Raw genomic sequence first — 21,556 nt, 5'->3', positions numbered from 1 at the left:
AAGGCCTACAAAAATAATATTTAAAAAGAAACTAGGACAGAAATGACAATCATTAAGAACAACGGTATGGGACTCAAATACAAGTTTCAAGATTCCTAATGCTAGAATTAGAACTGATCTTTCATCTCCAACATTCAGGAACCTCTCGTCTTGCTTGAATCTCCTACTGACCTGCAACCCCTGTAATGAATTGCAAATATGGTAAGGGCTACCGGTATCCAATACCCAGTCAGTAATATCATAAATAGAGAAATTGCAAGCAGTTATCATATAAATACCTTGCCCAGCAACAGCTTGCTTCTTTCTCTGCCTGTTTGGATCTAAGGAGGCAATGTGCTGAGGACAGTTCCTCTTCCAGTGTCCCTGCTTCTTGCAAAAGAAGCATTCAGCTTGACTCTTATCGGGCTTGATCTTTCTGATCTGGCCTTGCACTGATGTCCCAGCCTGAACTTGCATCTTCTTCACTTTCTTCTTCTTGTTCTTCTTTCTTTTCTCAAAGGGTCGAGGATCAGAAGACGAACCTCCCACTAAGTTCATCGACTCCTTGTGGAGTTGGTGATTCTTCTCAAAGTTCTGAAGCAACCCCAGTAACCTGTGATAGTTTACTTCAGGCTTTGTCATTCTATAATGAGTGAGGAATGGGAGATAAGACTTGGACAAGGAGTTCAGTATTGTATCTTTTTCAAGCTGCTCATGCAAGAAAAGTCGAGCTTGCTCAAACGCTCCATCAACTCGATCATGTACAATACATGATCAGTGATAGAGGCACCATCCCGCATTTTAGCGTTGAAGATGGCACAACTAGTCTTGTGCCTCTCCACGTCATCGGGCATGCCAAAGGCATCCTCCAACACTTGAAGCATGTCCTTTGGCTGAGCCATGTCAAATCTGTGACTGAACTCATTGCTCATGGCAGCCAGCATGATGCAGCGCACCGTGGTTCGATCACTGAGCCACTTCTGATAAGTGTCTTTGATTGTTCCACGTGCATTGGCAGCTGGCTCCTTAGGTGTAGGATCTGTTGTCATATATAGGATCCGTTCATGCTCCAGGACTATCTTCAACTTTCGGTACCAACTATCGAAGTTGGGTCCCACCAACTTATCATTATCCAACAATGATTGGAGCGATAGGGAAGTGGCCATATCTGTACAAAGAAAAATCATAACCTAATTAGTAATTGATTCATTAAACCTAAAGATTTGAACTTTAATCAAAAGATTTCTCCCACTATTTTATTCAAATTGGTAGCCTCTACCTCCAATTCGAGGAATTACTCTAATTTCTTAGTGCGTACTAGAATCCACTTAGACTGCACACAAGTCCAACTTTGGTTGGCCAACCCATGTACATCTAAGGATAGGTTCATAACTAATTATTTTTTTAAATAATTTTTAGTAATTTTATTTTTGCCCCAGTCCCTAATCAGTAGGCTTTGGCCTCCACTGAAAAGGTCTAGTTAGGTCCAACTATTAACATGATCATACTTGGTCCATCTAGCCAATGAATGATTAGGCCCAACTTTGGTTGGCTAACCTAACCATCATTTAGAAAGATGCAATCAAGAAATCATATTATGAATGACAATTTCATCAGCCGATAAGCACCAGGCCTTTGGGCCTCCAATGATTATCCAACTGATGGATCCATTATCATCCACTTAATGAGAGGCTATGATCTAGTTATCACCATAACTATTTCATTTTAAAGACCTAATAATTTTAGAAGATTTAATTGATTTAGAAGAGGAGGTCAGATGAACCAGCTTATCATGATCCTCCCATTGGCTTCACCAAGTCAGCTTAAGGGAGATCATTAAAAGGGCTAGTCTAGGAGCACCTAAATCAGTCACACTGATTTACCTAGCTGACATGGGTCAGCTCGAATAGTCAAATGATTCGATCAAAACATAATTTCACCAAGAGGTCAGGTAAGTTCGATCGGTGGGAGGGTCTGCCAAAGCTTGCCTTAGACACCATCAGAAATGATCAGGTAAGCGGGCCGTCAATTAAAAACCACCGATCTGATTTACCTTAAACACCAACTGGTTTAATTAGTTTCGATTAGATCAACCTAACAGTTCGTGCTAGACCGCTTAGCCAAGAATCAAGTCCACTTGGTTCTCGTTAAAGACATGGACTTGACCAACTACAACTATTGTAATTGATCTAGAGAATCCTTGACCTAATCTAAGATAACAATTAATTAGATTTAGTCAATTCTCTAATTAAGTCCATCTTTAATCTAACCTTAGGTCTAACCCAATTAATGGACCTAATTCTCACTAACCCATTAACACAATGTGTTATGATTTGTGTCTTAGGTTCTTCAATTCATAATCCTAAAACCTAATCAAACAACTTCTTAATTTTTAATTAAGTTTTGGGCTGAGGGTTGGGGTTCGACTTTTCGAAAATAATTTTCATGTTTGTAAAATATTTTTACAATATGGTTCTACCAATCAAGTAGCATGTTTGATTCATAATCAAAATACAAGTGAAATAAACATGAAACTATTTTAGATCTAATCTAAACAGGTTCATATAATTGAAACAATTTCAACTTTAAACTGCGCAAATTTTTCAGACAAATATATTATAGTTCTTTGCATGGGAATTATTAACAAAGAGATTTTATTTTAGATTTAAATACTTTTTAAATTTAATAAATTATAAATTTAATCTAGATCACATCTAACAAATTTATGATTAAAGATAGATCTACACAAACTAGGACAACCTTTGCACTGTAAGGAGTAAACCTTACAGCAGAACAACCTACAGTTCGTGATTGATCTGAAAATTTTAATTTTAGATTTAATAATTAAATTATAAATTAGATCTAATCTAAAAAATAATCTAAGCATGTGTAAATAATCATGTAATAAACAGCCTAGGCTCTGATACCAATTGATAGAACCAGATCTAGGGTTCAGGGTTAGATCTTGAAACTTTTTCAAGATCAGGCAGCGGAAGACTAAAATAAATCAAAATTTATCTTATAAAATCAGAGAATTTTTAGATCTAAGATCTTATTACATGATTATTATATAGTATTAAATTAAAAATTAAAATATAAAGAGCAAGAACTACATGTTGATCATATCAACATGTTTCTATACTACATCTAATGTATATAAAATATAATAGATCAGATCTATTACCTTGCAAGTTAGATGTTCTAACTTTGCTGATCCAGACTTGAGGATGATGTTATGAGCCGCACATATGTCCGACCTCTAGGAGTTATCCACACGAGCCTACGAATCACGATCAAAAGTCCTAATCCAGAAAATCAGCATAGTATGCTAGTACTGCGCTGATCCTTCTTCGATGGTCGATCAGATGCCTCTTTCTTCTTGATTTGGACTCTTCCAAAGATGAGAAGTAGGAGAAGAAGTTTTAGATGAGACACTCTTAGAAAACTTACAGATGGAAGAAGGGAAGAGATGAACCCAGCAACTCTAGAAGAAGACCCTCTTCTTCTTCTCTTTGCTCTAATCCAGACACCTAGTTTTGTATCTATTAGATCTCCACGCCCCAAGACTCTTTCTCCTTGATTTTTGGATACCCCAAAGGTGTCTCAATGCTCTGTGTTCCATAAAAATTTCATAAAAAAATTTATTTTAAATAGAGAGATATGAAGAGTCCTTGTCTAGGTCAAATACCTAGTCAAGGATTATCCAAACAAGGCAAGACAAAGGGCGCCTAACTCTTAGGCGTCCCCTCCTTCTTTTTCTGCCATGGACCACCAGCAAAGGGCATATATTATGTGCCATAAAAGTCATGAAAATCTTTAAAAAATCTGGATAAAATCAGTGCCATAAGGAAAGAGTTTTGGTTTCCTAAAACTCTATCTCATAGAATTTGAAATCCAAACTAATTCCTACTTTGACTTGACCTACAACCACATTCCATGCAAGGAAGAAAGAGAGGAGAGTTTTGGGCATGCGTGTAGACCTAGGAGAGAGGGTTTTTCCATACAAAATAAGAAAAAGTGGGCGTGGGATAAGAGAGAGTGGGCATGGGGGCTAAGGTGGTGCAAGGTAGAATCCTAGTCTTACTAGGATTCAATCTATGACTTGTTCAAATTTGGTTTCTCAAATCAAATCAAACCAAAACCAAATAAATCTAATTAAAATAAGTCTTAACCCAATTAAGATCCTAATTTAATTATATTAAATTAGATTTAATTTTTTAATCGAATTAGAAATTAGGTTGACCCAAGTCCTATTTGAACTAGGACTAGTTTTTCTTTGCACTTGGTTTATCCAATAAACCAATTGGACTTGATTCAATCAAGCCCAAACTAAATCTAATTAAATCATATTTGATTAGACTTAATCTCAGCCCTTTGGCTTAATCAAATTAGGTCAATTAGCAATCAAATTGCTAATCGATCCTCCTGCAACACTTGCACTAGGTTAAATGTCAATCGTATTGATCATTTAACCCTAGAACGATTCTTAATCATTGATCAACCATCTGATCGGATTGTGGACTCTAATGTGTGTGACCTCATAGGTCTGAACCTAAGTCGATAGCACAGGAATAAATTTTTGTATCAATTGAAGTGACCATCTAGTAATGGTACCCGACGGCCGGATAGGTCGAATGTATAGAACAATATTCTTAGAACCCATGCGGATATAGTTTCCATATAATTCATCCCTTTGACCAAAATATTCATAGGACACCTCAGAGTTCAACTATCAATTTTGATCAGGTTGTCCACATTGTATTTCAAAATATCAAATCCATCTGATGGATTACTCTGGCCAAGGTTTTGCTAAATTGAAATACAGCGACTCATTCTTCTCCAACTCTTAAAGTGGTCAATCCCATCTCGATCACACTCTGACTTCGCAAGTACTTGACTGTGCCCAGAAGCCTTCCGTCACTAAATTAGAAATTCAGTTAGTCCAGTACCAAAGCACAGTGAGTTGCTTGCAAGTCATTGAGGCGATCTCAGGTGTAAGGGACACTTATACCTATATCCCATCAGAGACATTCTTGACAGTAGAATGCTCTGGAGTTGGTCATGTTTTATGATGATGTACCCTTACATCTCACCTGTATGCCATACCAGTATCTCCATATTTTTTGATTAAGAGGACAACCAACCCATATGGCCTACAGTGACCTATGCTCGATGGAGACTGTCGTCCTTATTAACAGCCTATCATTTGGTCGTGAACAGTTTTAAGGACTAATCGATAAATCCTCTTTTTATTAAACCTAAATAGTCCTAAAGACTTCATCACAACAACGGAGTTCATTAGAAGATGAAAACTTATGATGAAAATATCAAAAATATATTTTATTTATTAACAAATCAATTACAATACAAGGTTGCTCAACCATCAACAGGCTGACGATTGACTTTTGGGACATATTTTTTAATATATGTCACATCCGATCTCGTACATATAATGGTGTACATAATAGATCTCATTACCAAGGCATATAGAATTCTACTCATATGCTCTCTCTTAAGGAGTTATCGGACAATCCCTCTTAGAGAGAGAAATTCCATGATCTATCGGAAGATAGCCTTTCTTGAAATTCTCCATACTGAACTGTTTCAGCACGGTATCAATATACGTGAACTGGAACAATCTAAATAATCTCTTAGATCTATCTCTATAGATCTTCATCCCTAGGATGTAGGATACTTCTTCCAAATCCTTCATGAAGAACTATAATGATAGTCAAACTTTTATTCTCTATAATACCGAGATGTTATTTTCGATTAAGAGAATATTATCCACATACAAAATAAAAAATATAACCATAGAATCATTAGCCCATTTGTATATGTAGGATTCTTCTCCATTCTTAACGAAGCTAGACGTTCTGATCACCTTATCAAAATACATGTTCCAACTTTAAGATGCCTGCTTCAATCTATAAATGGATCTCTGAAGCCTGCATACCTTTGATTCATCTGTAGATGTGAACTCTTCAGGTTGTATCATATACATCTTTTCTTTCAGCTCTCCATTTAAAAAATTATTTTGACATCATTTGTCAGATTTCATAATCTAGATGTGCCGCTATCGCAAGCATAATCCAAATGGATTTAAGCATTGCCATAGCAGAAAATATCTTATCATAGTCAATACCATAATGTTAACGATATCTCTTGACAATCAAATGAGCTTTGTAGGTCTCTACCTTTCCGTCTGTGCCCCTTTTTCTTTTGAAAATCTACTTGCACCCTATAGATTTGATCTTCTAGACTCTATTTCGGACTTCATGGCTTCAAATCACTTATCAAAGTCAGACCTCTACATGGCATCCATATAAGTGATCGGATCCTTGTTATTTTCATCACGTTCAATAGGATTATCATCCCGAACTAAGAAATCATAGCATCTATCTGACTGATGTGATATTCTATCGGATCTCCTCAATGGTGCATCTACAACATACTCTAGATTTGATCTAATCAAATCCAATTTAGTAGGTTTATTTGTCTCTGTCAGTTTTTCTACCTATCAAACTTCAGCAAGTTCAACCTTAGTGGCGTTAGTTCCTTCTCTAAGAAACTTCTTTTTCAAAAAGACTATCCTATTGTTGGCGAATATCTTTTGTTCATCAGCAAGGTAGAAGTAATATCCTTTAGTTTCTTTCAGATATCCAGTAAATAAATATTTATTAAACCTAGGTCCGAGCTTATCTGTTTTCAAATGTTTGATATAAATCGAATACCCCCAAACCCTAAGGTGAGAGAATACTGGCTTACAGCCTATCCACATCTCATGTGATATTTTATTTACAGATTTACTCCAAATATTATTAAGTATATAACAAGTTGACTCGAGTGCATATCTCCAAATAAAGATCGGCATACTTACAAAGCCCATCATGGATCGAACACATCTAATAGAGTTTGATTCCACATTTTGACACTCCATTATGTTATGGTGTCCCAGAAGGAGTCCATTGAGAGAGAATCTCATTCTCTTCTAAATATATCAAAAACTCACTGGTGAGGTATTCACCTCCTCGATCTAACTGAAAAGTTTTAATACTCTTTTCAGTTTATTTTTCTATCTCATTACCGAATCATTTGAACATTTCAAATGATTCAGACTTATTCATCATAAGATAGACATACGCATACTTTAATAGATTATCAGTTTACGTAATGAAGTAGTAATATCTACCTCTGACACTAGTATTCATCGATCCATACACACCACTATGTACTAGACTTAAAACTTCATTGGCTCGTTTATCCTTTTCAGAAAAAGGTGACTTAGTCATCTTTCCAAAAAGATAGGATTCATAGGTTAGCAATAATTCATAATCATTGACTTCAAAAATTTTTTCTTGAGTTAATCTGTTTATCCTATTCTTGTTAATATGACCTAGCTTATAATGCCAAAGTTAGACATCAGAGATATTATCTAATCTAGGATGTTTATTCGACATGTACATTATACTAACAAACTGTGATAAAGTATAAATGCTATTACCCATTTGTCCATTCATCATAGTAATACTATTCATAATGATATCATAATGATTATTCTTTATTGAAAATTTATAACCGTTGATGGCCACAAGGCCTACAGAAATTACATTCAATAAAAATGATGGACAAAAATGACAATCACTCAAAACAATGACATTAGAATTAAAAACAAACTTGATAATTTCTAAAGCAAAAACTAAAACAGGTCTTCCATCTCCAACGTTCAAAAATCTCTCGCCATCTTTAAATCTTCTAGTAACCTAAAGTCCTTGCAATGAATTGCAAATATTAATAGGACTTTCAATATCTAATCCTTAGATCGTAGTATCATAAATAAAAAAATTGCAAGGTGTTATCATATAATTATCTTGACCAGCAACTACTTGTTTCTTTCTCTTATTCGGCCTTGTTGTCCAGATATGGAGCCCAAGAGAGAGGGGGGTGAATTGAATCTTTTTAAAATTTTTAAAATTAAAGCACTAAAATAATGTGCTAAAGTGTTTGAGTAGAGTAGGTTAATTTTCAATAAAAATGAATTCAAACACAAAAGATAGGAATGCAAGTATAAGGCATAAATAACAAGTAAAAAGATGCAAGCACAATAAACACAAAGAATTTATAGTGGTTCGGTGCCAACTTTACATTTACATTCACTCTCCAAGTTCCTACTTGAAAATTCAATCCACTAAATGGATTACAAAGTTACAACACGTCGAACAACTCCGATCCTTGCTATCCAAGCAAGAATACTTATTTTTTAGATACAAGTTAACCCTCAATAATCCAATTCAAGGTTTGGATCAATCCAACTGAGTTTTGGAACCTCCCAAAATTCAAAAATCCAATTATGATATGAGAAAAATAGGGTACAAAAAATTCAGCACAATATTCTCTTAAATAAACATAATAAATGTAATATAAATATAATACTTAAGGAGAAGAAGCTTTTGCTGAATACCTTCAATGACTTTCACACTTGATTGCTGCTGAAGAGTGGTTGGTAAAGTGATTAAATGCTTCTATTTCTCTCTTTAGGGTTGATTGAGCTTTTTTTATATTTGAACTTGAATGCTTGTAAAATCTTATAATTTTCTACTTCAAGAGAACATTTATAGTCATTATTTATCCTTGAAAATATCTTAGAGTTGGTTTAGAGCCATTGGAGAGTATTTAATATGCATTAAATGCATCAAAAATAGACTGAAAACTAGTCATTACGAAGCTCGTCCAGAATGGATCATCCCATATGGGTCATCCCACTGTGACTGGGAAGTCCCATGGGATGTCTCATTTGATCAAACAGAAAATTGGCTTTCTGTTTTGATCTCAGGATCTCAGGGATCATTCCAAGTGAGTCATCCTACTGCATGGATCGTCCCAAGTGGATCGTCCCACTGCGTACCATGAGCCAAAATGAAGCATGCCAGCTATCCAATGAAAGGAGATGACCCAAATGGGTCGCTCCATTTTGTGTCAACCTAGTTTTTCATATATTTAAGGTCTGAAACTTACCGGAACACTTGCAAATACTCTCAAATGACTTCAAATCAATTGGACACTCTTAAAAGGCTTCAAAAATCTCCCCAACTTGCAGAAACTTCAACTTTAGCATGTTTGATGAGGCTTTTCAAATTAAATCTTTTGGACTATCTGAAACATTACACAAACATTCTACAGAGATAAAAAACTTATTAGTAGTCTCCTCAAATAGTTTGTGATCATCAAAATCAATTCTTGAAGCAATAATCTCTCTCTTTTTGATAATGACAAAATATTTGAGTGTTCATAAAATATATCTTTAAAGCTCAAAGAATTTGAATTTATGGAGCACTAGTAGAATTATGCCAAAGATTCAACATAGAGGCTCATGATATACATATTTTCAATAGACCTTAATGATTTAATTCATTTTGCTGAAACTATTTGTGAAGGTATCAGAGTATTTTTAAAAATTATTCTTATTTAATCAAAATCTTCTCCTTTCTTGTATGAATTGGATTATTTTGATCATTTTGAAAAAGATCTCCTCCTTTCTTATATAAAGAGTGTTCAATTTAAAAAATTTTCTTATTGAAGCACAGATGGTTCATAAAAAAATTTAGTTCTTTTCTTTCTTATTTTTAGTATCAGATCAATAAATATGAAAGGAATATTTTTTTCTCTTTTTCTTGTTTTGAAATTAAAGCAAGAATAATACTACTTGAACAAGAATCAAAAGAGAAGAAATTGGAGCATTTTGTAAAATCAAAATAGATGTATCAGATTAATTTGGTATTAATGCAAAAATAAAATTATCAGAATATTTAAGAAAAATAGATGTATCAGAGTAATTTTTTAAATAATATCAAAATGAAGATAAAAATAAATGTATTAGAGTAAAAAATGGGTGTATCAGAGGCATAACAGTACAAAATACAATATTAGAGCAAAAAGTTTAAAAGAGCTTAAAGAAGCAAAAGATTTTAACAAATGTAGATAGACAATACACTACCAAATGTAGATAGACAATACACTACTTTTACCATTATCTCCTTTTTCTTGAAATCATCAAAAAGAATGGACTAAGGGAGTAAGATTTTTCATGGTTGAATGTCAAGTATCAAAATAATAGTGCATTCATTCAAGTATAATAGTCATTCATCTATTCATTCATCTAAAAAGAAATAAGTCAAATAAAATGATAATAACCTCATTCATTAACATCAAAAAGAGAGGTTACAAGAGTCATAATGAGCATAAAGCTCTCATACATCCAATCTACAAAATATAACTAAGTAATCTAATACAAAATGATGAAATCAGTGAGATTGAGCATCGAGCACGAAATCAAGATAGGTGAAACAAGATCAGCCTCATCTGAAAGGTCTGGTCCTAGAGGAAGATGTCGGAGGATGGAATGCAATAGGCTGGACGAAAGCTGGCTCACTGGATGCAGAGGGCCTAGACTAAAGCTGAGTCCTAATGGCATCTAGATGGGACAAAACCCCCCTCACAGAAACTCGTAGCCTATTTAGGTCAGCAGATATAAAGTCTCGAGAGTCCCTGATGTCTGTTTGAATCACCTCAAGAGAAGAGTGAAGATGACAGTGAAGTCTCTTTATTTCTCAGATTAGGTCATCCATCTGCTATGTAGAGAGGTCGATATGCCCACTCCAGTTGAGAGAGAGTTTACAATCCATCTGATCTCCCTCTCTATATCAAAAATCCTGCCACTGAATCTGAGAAGGGAGCTCTCCACACCCTCCAGTCGAGTACTCAAGTCAGACAAGAGCTCCATCAAAGAGGAAATATGTGGCACAATGGAAGAGTCCAAGGAAGGATTAGAGAAGGCACTCGGTGGAGCTTGGCAATACTGCTGTGGCTGCTGCTGCACCTGCTGCTACTGCACCTGCTGTAGAATCCGCTCCTGATACAGCTGAAACTGATGGAGCTGCTGAAGTATCTGATCCTGAAATCGTTGCTGCTGAACAGATAAAATCTCTGCCACTCTCTCAGCCAGTTGTCCCAAATCATCATCCCCCAAGCTAAATGATGGCACGGTATGGCTTGATGGGGTTACTCTGAGCGAGGGTCCTACCTTAGGCTCTGAAATATGGTGATCAGCTGGACTCGGCCTGGACACAGATGAAGATGGACCCTCTCCCTTAGCATGCTCCTCCTCAACTACTGCTGCTCATCCCTTGGCCCAATGGCCATCAACTCTCACAAAATCCATGTGCTTGAGAGAGTGGTTATTGTAGGTGTCAGTATATGACAGTCTACAGACAACTTTTCCTTAAAACTCACTCCTGACTCCCTAAAGATCACAGTGAGGACCATTCCATAAGGTAAGGGAGCCTTAGATCTATTCAAGACTTCCCTCATGGCATCGATCATCAGAAAAGGTAGGTTCAGGAGAGTCTCAGAAACTACATGGTGTATCAGACAGATATCCCTACCAGTCATCAAATTATATCTTCCTCCTCTGAGGAAGAAAATCCTAGACACCATATGATGGAGCAACCTCATCTCCACACTCAGATCCTTGGCCTCAATCTTCAAAAATCCTTCTACATTATCTCTCCCAAGGATAGTTCTAAGGCCAATTTTCTTTTTAGGTAGCTTATCTAGGCAACTACCCTCACAAGGTATCTGAAGTAATCTTCCTAGCCTAGATGCATTCAAAATGATTTGGACTCCCTTCACAGTAGACCTCAAAAGACCATCAGAGAAGACTAAATTTGAGTAAATTTTTTTGACCAAATCAATATACACCAGCTCAGACAAACTTAAGAAAAATTTTCATCCTTGCTTAATTAATTTTTCTCTAATTGAAAAATCATCATTTCTCAAAAACTTAAAATTTACATTTCTACCCAAAGCAACCTTCTTTGCAGATAAAGGAATCTTATTTGGAGTGATCGGTGCAGATGCTTGGGTTGGCTCTTGTGCTGCCTTCTTCCTCCGTTCCTCAGCCTCCAAGGATCTAACTGACTTCTTTCTTTGTGGCAATCTCATTTTGGAGGCCATGTCTTAAGGAGAGGATAGAAATTGGTCAAGAGGGTAGAGAAGGATGAGAATTGAAGAGAAACTAAGAGGAGAAGAGAATTTTGGAGAGTTTCTCACAGATTTTGTGGGTTAGGATTTAGAAGTTGGAGAAATCAAATGAATGAACCGTGAGAACAAGAAATTTGGGGAGAGTGATCCATGGTTTAGTGAGATTTTGAGGCTTGGGGTGATCTAGAAGGAGATTCCTAGGTTTGGGACAAGAGGGAGATGAAGGGTTTTGGGGTTTGAGACGCCCCAAAGGCCTTTTTAATGAAATAGGAATCGGATCGGCTCACATGAAAAGATCCATACCTGTTCAAATGAGATGCCCCATCCAGGGTTGCATCAAGTGATTCAAAAAATAATTAAAAATGAGAAAAAATTCAAAAAAAAAAATTAAAAATTGGTCATATTGAGTTGAGATGATCATGTAGGATCTAGATAAATTTTGTTATGATTTTTGATTGAGTATTTTAACTAAAAAAAATCTAAGAAGGTATCTGAATAGCACTAATGATTTTTTAATTATCTTAAAAAAATTTAAAAAATGATAGATAGCTTTCAAAATTAAGATAATGAAGTCAAAAAATTTTAGAAGAATTTTGAAAGTAAAATTATGATTGAAATTCAAGCAGAAGGGTCTAAGATGCTCAATTCTTTTCTAATTTCATAAAATTTATTTTTATTAAGATTTTGATGAAAATATCAGCTAATTGATTTTCAGTATTTATGTATTCAAGTGTTATGTTATTATTTTGAACATGTTCTCTTATGAAATGATGTCTAATTTAAATATGTTTTGACCTAGAGTGTTGAATTGAATTTTTGATCAAGTTGATGGTACTAGTATTATCACATCTTATGGGAATTTTTTTAAGTTAAATATCAAAATCTACGAGTTGTTGCTTAATCCATAGGATTTGAGCATAGCAACTTCCAGCTGCAATATATTCGGCCTCAGTCGTAAACAATGCCACTAAATTTTACTTCTTGCTAAATCAAGAGATTAAATTTATTTCTAAAAATTGACAAGTTTCACTAGTATTTTTTCTATCTAGTTTACATCCAGCAAAGTCTATATCTGAGTAACCTATTAAGTCCATAGAAGATTGTTTTGAAAACCAAAGACCTAGGTTTTGTGTTCCTTTTAAGTATCTAAAAATTTTCTCAATAGCATTTAAGTGAGATTCCTTAGAATTTGATTGATATCTAGCACACATGCATACACTGAACATTATATCAGGTCTACTTACAATCAAATATAATAAAGAGCCTATCATGTCTCTATAGAGCTTTGAATCAATATTTTTATCATTTTCATCTTTTTTTAATTTGCAGAAAGAAGTCATAGGTATACTTACAATTTTTGAGCTCTTCATTTCAAATTTTTTTAATAATTCTCTTATGTACTTACTTTGGATGATGGAGATCCCTTCCTTCATTTATTTAATCTGATGTCCGAGAAAAAAAGTGAGTTCTCCCATCATGCTCATCTCGAACTCTCCTTGCATGAGCTTGACAAACTCTTGGCACAAATCTTTATTAGTAGATCCAAATATAATATCATCAATATATATCTGTATAACTAAAATTTTATTATCTTTTTTTTTTATAAAAAGAGTGGTATCCACTTTTTCTCTTGAAAAATTATTTTCTAATAAAAACTTACTTAATCTTTCATACCACGTGCTAGGAGCTTGTTTTAATCCATATAAAGCTTTGTTTAATTTAAATACATGATCTAAAAATTTATGATTTTTAAAATCAGAAGATTATTCTACATATATTTTTTTGGCAATATAATCATTTAAAAAAGTACTCTTAACATCCACTTGAAATAATTTAAAGTTTATAAAGAAAGCAAAAGCAAATAATATTCTTATGGCTTCTAATCTAGCAACAGGAGCAAACGTTTCATCAAAATCAATTCCTTCTTGTTGATTATATCCTTTAGCACCTAATCTTATTTTATTTCTTATTATATTTCTATCTTCATCTAATTTATTCCTATATACCCATTTAGTTCCTATTATGGAGTGATTATTAGGTCTAACAACTAGTGTCCATACATTATTTCTTTCAAATTGATTTAGCTCTTCTTGCATGGTAATTATCCAGTTATGATCTTTTTCAGCTTCATCTATTATTTTAGGTTCTAGATATAAAACAAAGGCTATATAATTACAAACATCTCTAAGTGAGGATTTAGTTCTTACTCCTTGTATCAGATCACTAATTATTAATTCTCTAGGATGATTATGGATATACCTCCATTCTTTTGGAAGATTACCTGTATCTTGAGATCGTTCTTGAATATTCTGATCATTGATGCTTTCATCTTTATGTTTTTCATCCAATTGATCTTTGTTTTGCTCATTTGAGTCATTAAGGGTGAGCTCTTTCATTCCATCTTCTATGATACCTGCATCATCAGCACCCTCTCTCTTTCTTGATGGAAGATCATTAGTTTCATCAAAAACTACATGAATTGACTCTTCCACTACTAGTGTTCTTTTATTAAACACTTTAAAAGCTTTGCTAGAAGTGGAATAGTCAAGAAAGATAGCTTCATCAGATTTAGCATCAAATTTACCTAAGCTATCTTTGTCATTATTTAAAACAAAACACCGGCAACCAAAAATATGAAAATAGTCTATATTAGATTTTCTATCCTTCCATAATTTATAAGGTATTTTTTTTAAAATTGATCTTATTAAGGCACGGTTTAGAATATAACATGTTGTGTTAATTGCTTCTGTCCAAAAGTACTTTGGGAGCTTGCTTTCACATAGTATGGTATGGATCATTTCTTCTAAGGTTCTATTTTTTTTTTTCACAACTTCATTTTGTTGTAGTGTTCTAGATACTAAAAAGTTATGATCTATATTTTTTTTATCACAAAATTTTTTAAAATCTTTGTTTTCAAATTTAGTATTATGGTCACTTCGAATAGAAACAACTGGCAAACCTTTTCCATTCAAAATTTTTTGATAAAATTTAGAGAATGCTAAAAATACTTTATCCTCAGAAGCTAAAAATAAAACCCAAGTAAAACATGAAAAATTATCAATGATTATAAAATCATATCTTTTTCTTCCTAAACTAGTTGTCCTTGTAAGATCAAATAAATTCATATGTAAGAGTTCTAAAAGTTTAGAAGTTGAAACAATATTTTTAGATTTAAAAAAAACTCTTGTTTGTTTATCTAATTGACATACATCATAAATTTTATCTTTATCAAAATTAATTTTTGACAAATCAAAAATCAAATCTTTTTTAATAATTTTAAAAAAATATGCATACTAATATATGCAAGCCTACAGTGCCAAAGCCAACTAGTCTCATTAATTTTAGCATTCATGGCCACAAGACATTGCATATTTTGTAAGGATAGATTATCCAAATCAACTATGTATACATTTCCATGTCTATATCCAATGAATCTAGTGCTAATATCAGATGGACTAGTTACCATGCATATGGATGATTTAAAAAATACTTTGTAATCTTTATCACATAATTGACTAATACTTAAAAGATTATGCTTAAGGTCATATACAAGTAATATATTTTCAATACAAATGAAGGGAGTGATACCAATGTTACCAATGCCAATGATCTTCTCTTTGCCATAATCTTCAAAGATGACCATCCCTCCATTCTTGGCTTCCAATGTGATGAATTGAGATTCATCACCAGTTATGTGTCTTGAGCATCTACTATCAAGATACCACTTCTGTTTTATTGCTTGGGTTGCAAGACACACCTGCATATATGAAATCAAGTTTTAACCTTAGGTACCCAAGCTAACTTGGGTCCTTTGGGGTTAGTCACAATAGTTCCTTTTGGAATCCATATTTTCTTAATATTTTTAGCATCAAATTTATTTGACAAACATGAATAAGCTTTATGCCCTACCTTGCCATATTTAAAACAAGTAATATTTGGTAATTTTCTTGGAGATGCATTGACAAAAATATTTTTTAAAATTTTTTATTTTCTCAGAGTGTTATAGCCAAGTTCGGCTTTATTATATACAGCTTTTTGACTGTCAATAATCATTTGAAGTTTGTTTGAATTTAATGTAAATTTATCATCTATAGGTTTTAACTTAATTATTTCTTCCTTTAGTTTTTGATTTTCTTTTATAAAAATTTTATTTTGACTAAAAAGTTCATCTTTTTCTTTTATTAGAGACTGATTCTTTAGTTCTAATTCTTTTTTTTTTATCAACTTCTTTTTTCTTAGCTAATACATGGTTTCTTGATTTCAGATTTTTATTTTTTATTTTTAATTCTTTTAGATCATTTAAAAGTTCATGAAAAGCTTCTAACAGTTCATCATAAGTAAATTTATTTTGAGTTTCATGGGTTACCTCATTTTTATGTGGCATAAGGCACAGGTTAGCTTCTTCATGAGATTCTTCATCAGTGGTGGAGTCATCACTGTCGCTCCATGTAGCCATCATGACCTTTTTCTTCTTGAACTTCTTTTGACCTTTCTTGAGCTGGGGGCATTCTGATCTGAAGTGATCCGACTTCTTGCATTCATAACAGATGATGGGATATTCTTTTTCTTTTTCTTTACTCGACTTGCCCTTAGCTGGTGGTCTTCTCTTGGTCCCTTATCTTTTTCTTCTCATGAAGCATCTTAATTTTTTAATGATCAGGGCCAAGTCCTCATCTTCCTCGCTATTGTCTGATTTTTTTGTCTCTTCTTCTTCCTGAGCTGTCGACTTGAGAGCGATAGTTCTCTTTCTTCTAATTTTCTCCTTAGTGTATTGCTTCATGGTCAGTTCGTGAGTCATGAGGGATCCAAGTAGCTCCTCCAATTGTAGAGTATTTAAATCCGTGGCCTCTTGGATTGCAGTGACTTTTGCTTCTCACGATCTTGATAAGGACCTGAGCACTTTTCTCATAAGATCACTGTTAGAATAATATTTGCCAAGACTTTTTAAACCATTTATAATGTCAGTGAAATGAGTAAATATTTGAGTTATTGACTCTTCAGATTCTATTTTAAATAGTTCATAGTTGTGCACAAGCATATTGATCTTAGATTCTTTTATTTGATTTGTGCCTTCATGTGTGTCTTCTAATCTATCCCAAATTTTTTTAGCTAAACTGCAAGTAAAAATATAATTAAATTTATTTGCATCTAAAGTACAATATAAAATATTCATGGCTTTAGTATTGAGCTGAGCTATTTTCTTATCAAATTCATCCCATTCACCTTCTGACTTAGGGAGAGACACACCATCAATCAATTTAGTGGGTGTGTGTGGTCCATTTACTATGACACTCCACATGTCATAGTCAAGTGTTTGAATAAAAATTTTCATCCGAGCTTTTCAATAAGTATAATTTGATCCATTGAAAAGTGAAGGTCGGTTTGTAGATTGCCCCTCGACTAGGGATGTGCCAAATTGGGCTGCCATAGACCTTTGGCTCTTGATGGTTAAATCAAGCAACGACTAGAGCACCAAACTCTGATACCACTTGTTGTCCAAATATAGACCCTAAGAAGGGGGAGTGAATTAGATCTTTTTAAAATTTTAAAGATTAGAGTACTAAAACAATGTGCTAAAGTGTTTGAGTGGAGTGGATTGATTTCTAATAAAAATAAATTCAAATATAAAAGATAGGAATGCAAGTATAAGACACAAATAATAAGTAAAGAGATACAAGCACAACAAATACAAAAAAATTTATAATGGTTCGGTGCCAACCTTGCACCTACATCTACTCTCCAAGTCTCTACTTGAGAATTCAATCCACTAAATGGATTACAAAGTTACAACATGTTGGATAACTCCGATCCTTGCTATCCAAGCAAAAATATTTATTTTTCGAGTACAAGCCAACCCTTAATAATTTGATTCAAGGTTCGGATCAACCCAATCGAGTTTTGAAACTCCCCAAAACTCAAAAACCCAATACGATATGAGAAAAATAAGGTACAAAAAATTCAACACAATATTCTCTTAAATAAATATAATAAATAAAATATAAATACAATACTTAAGGAGAAGAAGCTTTTACTGAATACCTTCAATGACTTCTACACTTGATTGCTTCTGGAGAGTAGTTGGTGAAGTGATTAAATACTTCTATTTCTTTCTTTAGGACTGATTGAGCTTTTCTCGAATTTGAACTTGAATGCTTGTAATATCTTATAATTTTTCACTTCAAGAGAGCATTTATAGTCACTATTTATCCTTAAGAATGTCTTAGAGTTGGTTTAGAGCCGTTGGAGAGTGTTTAATGCATATTAAATGCATCAAAAATAGACTGAAAACTAGCCGTTACGAAGCTCGCCCAGAATGGATCATCCCATATGGGTCATCCCACTATGATTAGGAAGTCCCATGGGACATCTTATTTGGTCAGATAGGAAATTAACTTTCTATTTTGGTCTCAGGATCTTAGGGGTTATCCCAGGTGGGTCATTCCACTGCATGGGTCATTCCAAGTGGATCGTCCCACTGCGTGCCATGAGCCAAAATAAAACGTGCCGGCTATCCAATGAAAGGAGATGATCCAGATGGGTCGATCCATTTTGTGCCAACATAATTTTTCATGCATTTAAAATCTAAAACTTACCAGAATATTTTCAAATGCTCTCAAATGACTTTAAATCAATTGGATACTCTCAAAAGGCTTCGAAAAGCTCTCCAACTTATAGAAATTTTAACTTTGGCATGTTTGATGAGATTTTTCAAATTCAGTCTTTTGGACTACCTGAAACATCACACAAATATTCTACAAAGATAAAAAGCTCATTAGTAGTCCCCTCAAATGGTTTGTGATCATCAAAATCAATTTTTGGAGCAATAGGCCTATTCGAATCAAGGAAAGCAATGTATTGAGAATAATTCCTCTTCTAGTGACCCTGATCAGGCTTGGACTTCTTGGTCTGATCGGACTTGGACACCCCAGCATGCTGCACCTTCTTTTTTTTATTCTACTTCTTTCCTTTCTTAAAGGAACGATGCCCTATCGAAGAACATCCTCCCACTACATTCACCGGCTCCTTGTAGAGCTGGTGATCCTTCTCAAAAGTCTGCAGCAATCCTAGCAAATCATGATAGTTGACTGCAGGTTTAGTCATTCTATAATGACTAAGAAAGAAGAGGTAGGATTTTGGTAGAAAATTTAGAATTGCATCTTTTTCGAACTGCTCATATAGAAAAAAATTGAGCTTACTCAGACGCTCAATCTGCTCGATCATGTACAATATATGATCAATGACCGACATCCCCTCCCTCATTCGAGGGTTGAAAATGGCACAAGACATTTTGCACCTCTCAACATTGTCAGGAGTGCCGAAGGATTCGTTCAATATTTGTAACATCTTCTCTGGCTGAGCATCCTCGAACTTACAACTGAACTCGTTGTTCATAACCGCCTGCATAATGCAACACACCATGGGACGATCATTGAGCTACTTCTGGTAAATATCTTGGACCACACCACGAGCATTCAAAGTAGGCTCCTCTGATGCAGGATCCGTAAGAACATACAGGATCTTTTCATACTCCAAAATAATTTTTAACTTTCGATACCAGTTATTGAAGTTGGGTCCCATTAGTTTATCACTATCCAATAGTGATCGAAGTGATAAAGTAGTAGCCATAACTGAAAAGAAAATAAGAACTAAATTAGTATATGAATTAATTAAGCCTAAAGACTTGAACTTTAGTCTAAAGTTTATCCTACTATTTTATGCAAATTGGTAGCCTCTACCTCCAATTGGAGAAATTACTTTAATTTCTTAGTGGGTATTAGAATCCACACAGACTGCACATGGGTCTGAGTATGGCTCAGCTAACCCCTGTGCACCTATGGATAGATTCTTAATCAATTATTTTATCAAATAACTTCTAGTATTAATTTTACCCCAGGCACCTCTTCAGCAGGTATGTGGCACCTCCATTGAAAGTCCTGATTAGGTCCAACCATTAACGTAACAAAATTCAATGCATCTAACTAACGAATGATCAGACCCGAGTGTGGCTCAACCAACCTGATCATCTATTAGAAAGTACAACTGAAGCATCATATTAAGAATGATAATTTTAATAGCAGATAAGCACCAAACGTGTGGTGCCTCCAATGATTATCAGACTATCAGATCAATTATCATCCACCTCAAAAGGAAGCTATGACTTTGTTATCTCCATAATATTATCATTTTAAAGATCTAATAATTTAAAAAATTTGATTAATTATTTTAGAAGAGAGAAAAGATTAACTAGCAGTCAAAAATCCTCTCACTGATTTCATCAAGTCATAAAGAGGACTAAAGCAAGCTACTTCAAGGGCACCTAGATCAGTCATACTGATCAGCCTTAATGGCATAGGTCAACTCATATCACCAAGCGATCTAATCAAAATATAATTCATCAAGTTGGTCCGATAAGTGAGATCGGTGGGAGGGTCTATCAAGCTTGTCTTAGACACTATTGAAATGATCAGATAAATGACTGTTGATAAATACTTAATTTAAGTTATTTAAAGTAGAAAATTATATTTAATTTATTTTATTTATTAAGAATTTGATGCTTCTTTTTATGTTTTACAGGAAAGATACTCGTCGATACAAAGAGTCCGATTCATAGATCAAAAAGACTCAAGTTTGAAGAAAATTAGACTTAAAATAAAATTAAAATAAAAGAAAGACGCATACGGTATTATAGAAAATGAAGATACTATGCAAGGAATCCAAAAAGGATATAGATGTCATTGTGAAGAAACAAAAGTTTCTTTTTGGAATTGGAATAAAAAAGGCAGTGTTCACGCTGTTCCTGGGCGCGCGTGAGCGCGTGGGCACGTGGGTGAGTGTGGACGCAGGGTGGACGCGGTGCGGATGCGGCATGGGCACGAGCGCGGGCATGGGTGCGGCATCGCACTGGTGTGGGCGCGCGGCGAGCGGGCGCACGGCAGGCGAGTTCGCAGGGAGTTTCTGATGGCGGTCGAACAGATGCTTATTAAAGGAAAAAAATTAATATTTAGAAATATTTTGAGAGGAAAGATTTGTATTTTCTTTAGTCCCACATCGAAAAATCATGTAAAACTCCTCCCTCCTAACACCTATAAAAAGACTTTTGTACTCCCATTGGAGGGGGAGCCCAGAAATTCTTCTAGAGCCTTGCATAGAGGAATAGAAAGGGACTACTTCATGAGCAGCTAGGCTAGCAGTCTCAGGAGTGGAGAAGAAATTTTGTAACGACACAGAGATGGTTCATTATTCTAAACTTTCTTATATTTTTTTATATGCAATAAAGATTATACTTTTTATTTAAATCGTCATGAGTTCTTTATTTGCTCCCTTTCATATGCTTTTATTTATGCTTTCTTGTTAGATTAATATTAGGAACAACTTTTACTTTCCGGAGACGCACCGTGATCTACGGATACGGGGCGTATCGAGGAAAGAAGAGTTGTTTACCTAGTACTTTTCGGAGACGCATCGTGATCTACGGATACGGAGCGTGTCGAGAAAAGATAGGTATTTTTTCTAAGATTAATCGCATCTATTTAATTAA

At 34.4% G+C, this 21,556-nt stretch overlaps 1 protein-coding gene across 1 annotated transcript in view; it reads left to right on the top strand.

Annotated features, from left to right (window-relative positions):
• Positions 1 to 21,235, top strand: part of LOC114913013 (protein COFACTOR ASSEMBLY OF COMPLEX C SUBUNIT B CCB4, chloroplastic-like) — a 58,664-nt gene extending 37,429 nt beyond the window's left edge. Inside the window, exon 4 of the mRNA XM_073251554.1 lies at positions 20,593 to 21,235. Coding sequence (XP_073107655.1) covers positions 20,593 to 20,682 — 90 coding nt within the window. The 3' untranslated portion in view covers positions 20,683 to 21,235. The remainder of the gene's footprint in view (positions 1 to 20,592) is intronic.
• The last annotated feature ends 321 nt before the right edge of the window (positions 21,236 to 21,556 follow it).

Source organism: Elaeis guineensis, chromosome 1 (assembly GCF_000442705.2).
Source record: "Elaeis guineensis isolate ETL-2024a chromosome 1, EG11, whole genome shotgun sequence".
In the NCBI taxonomy this organism is placed as follows: Eukaryota; Viridiplantae; Streptophyta; class Magnoliopsida; order Arecales; family Arecaceae; genus Elaeis; species Elaeis guineensis.
The sequence above is the reverse complement of the archived record's forward strand: the minus strand, read 5'-3'. Positions and strand labels throughout refer to the sequence as shown.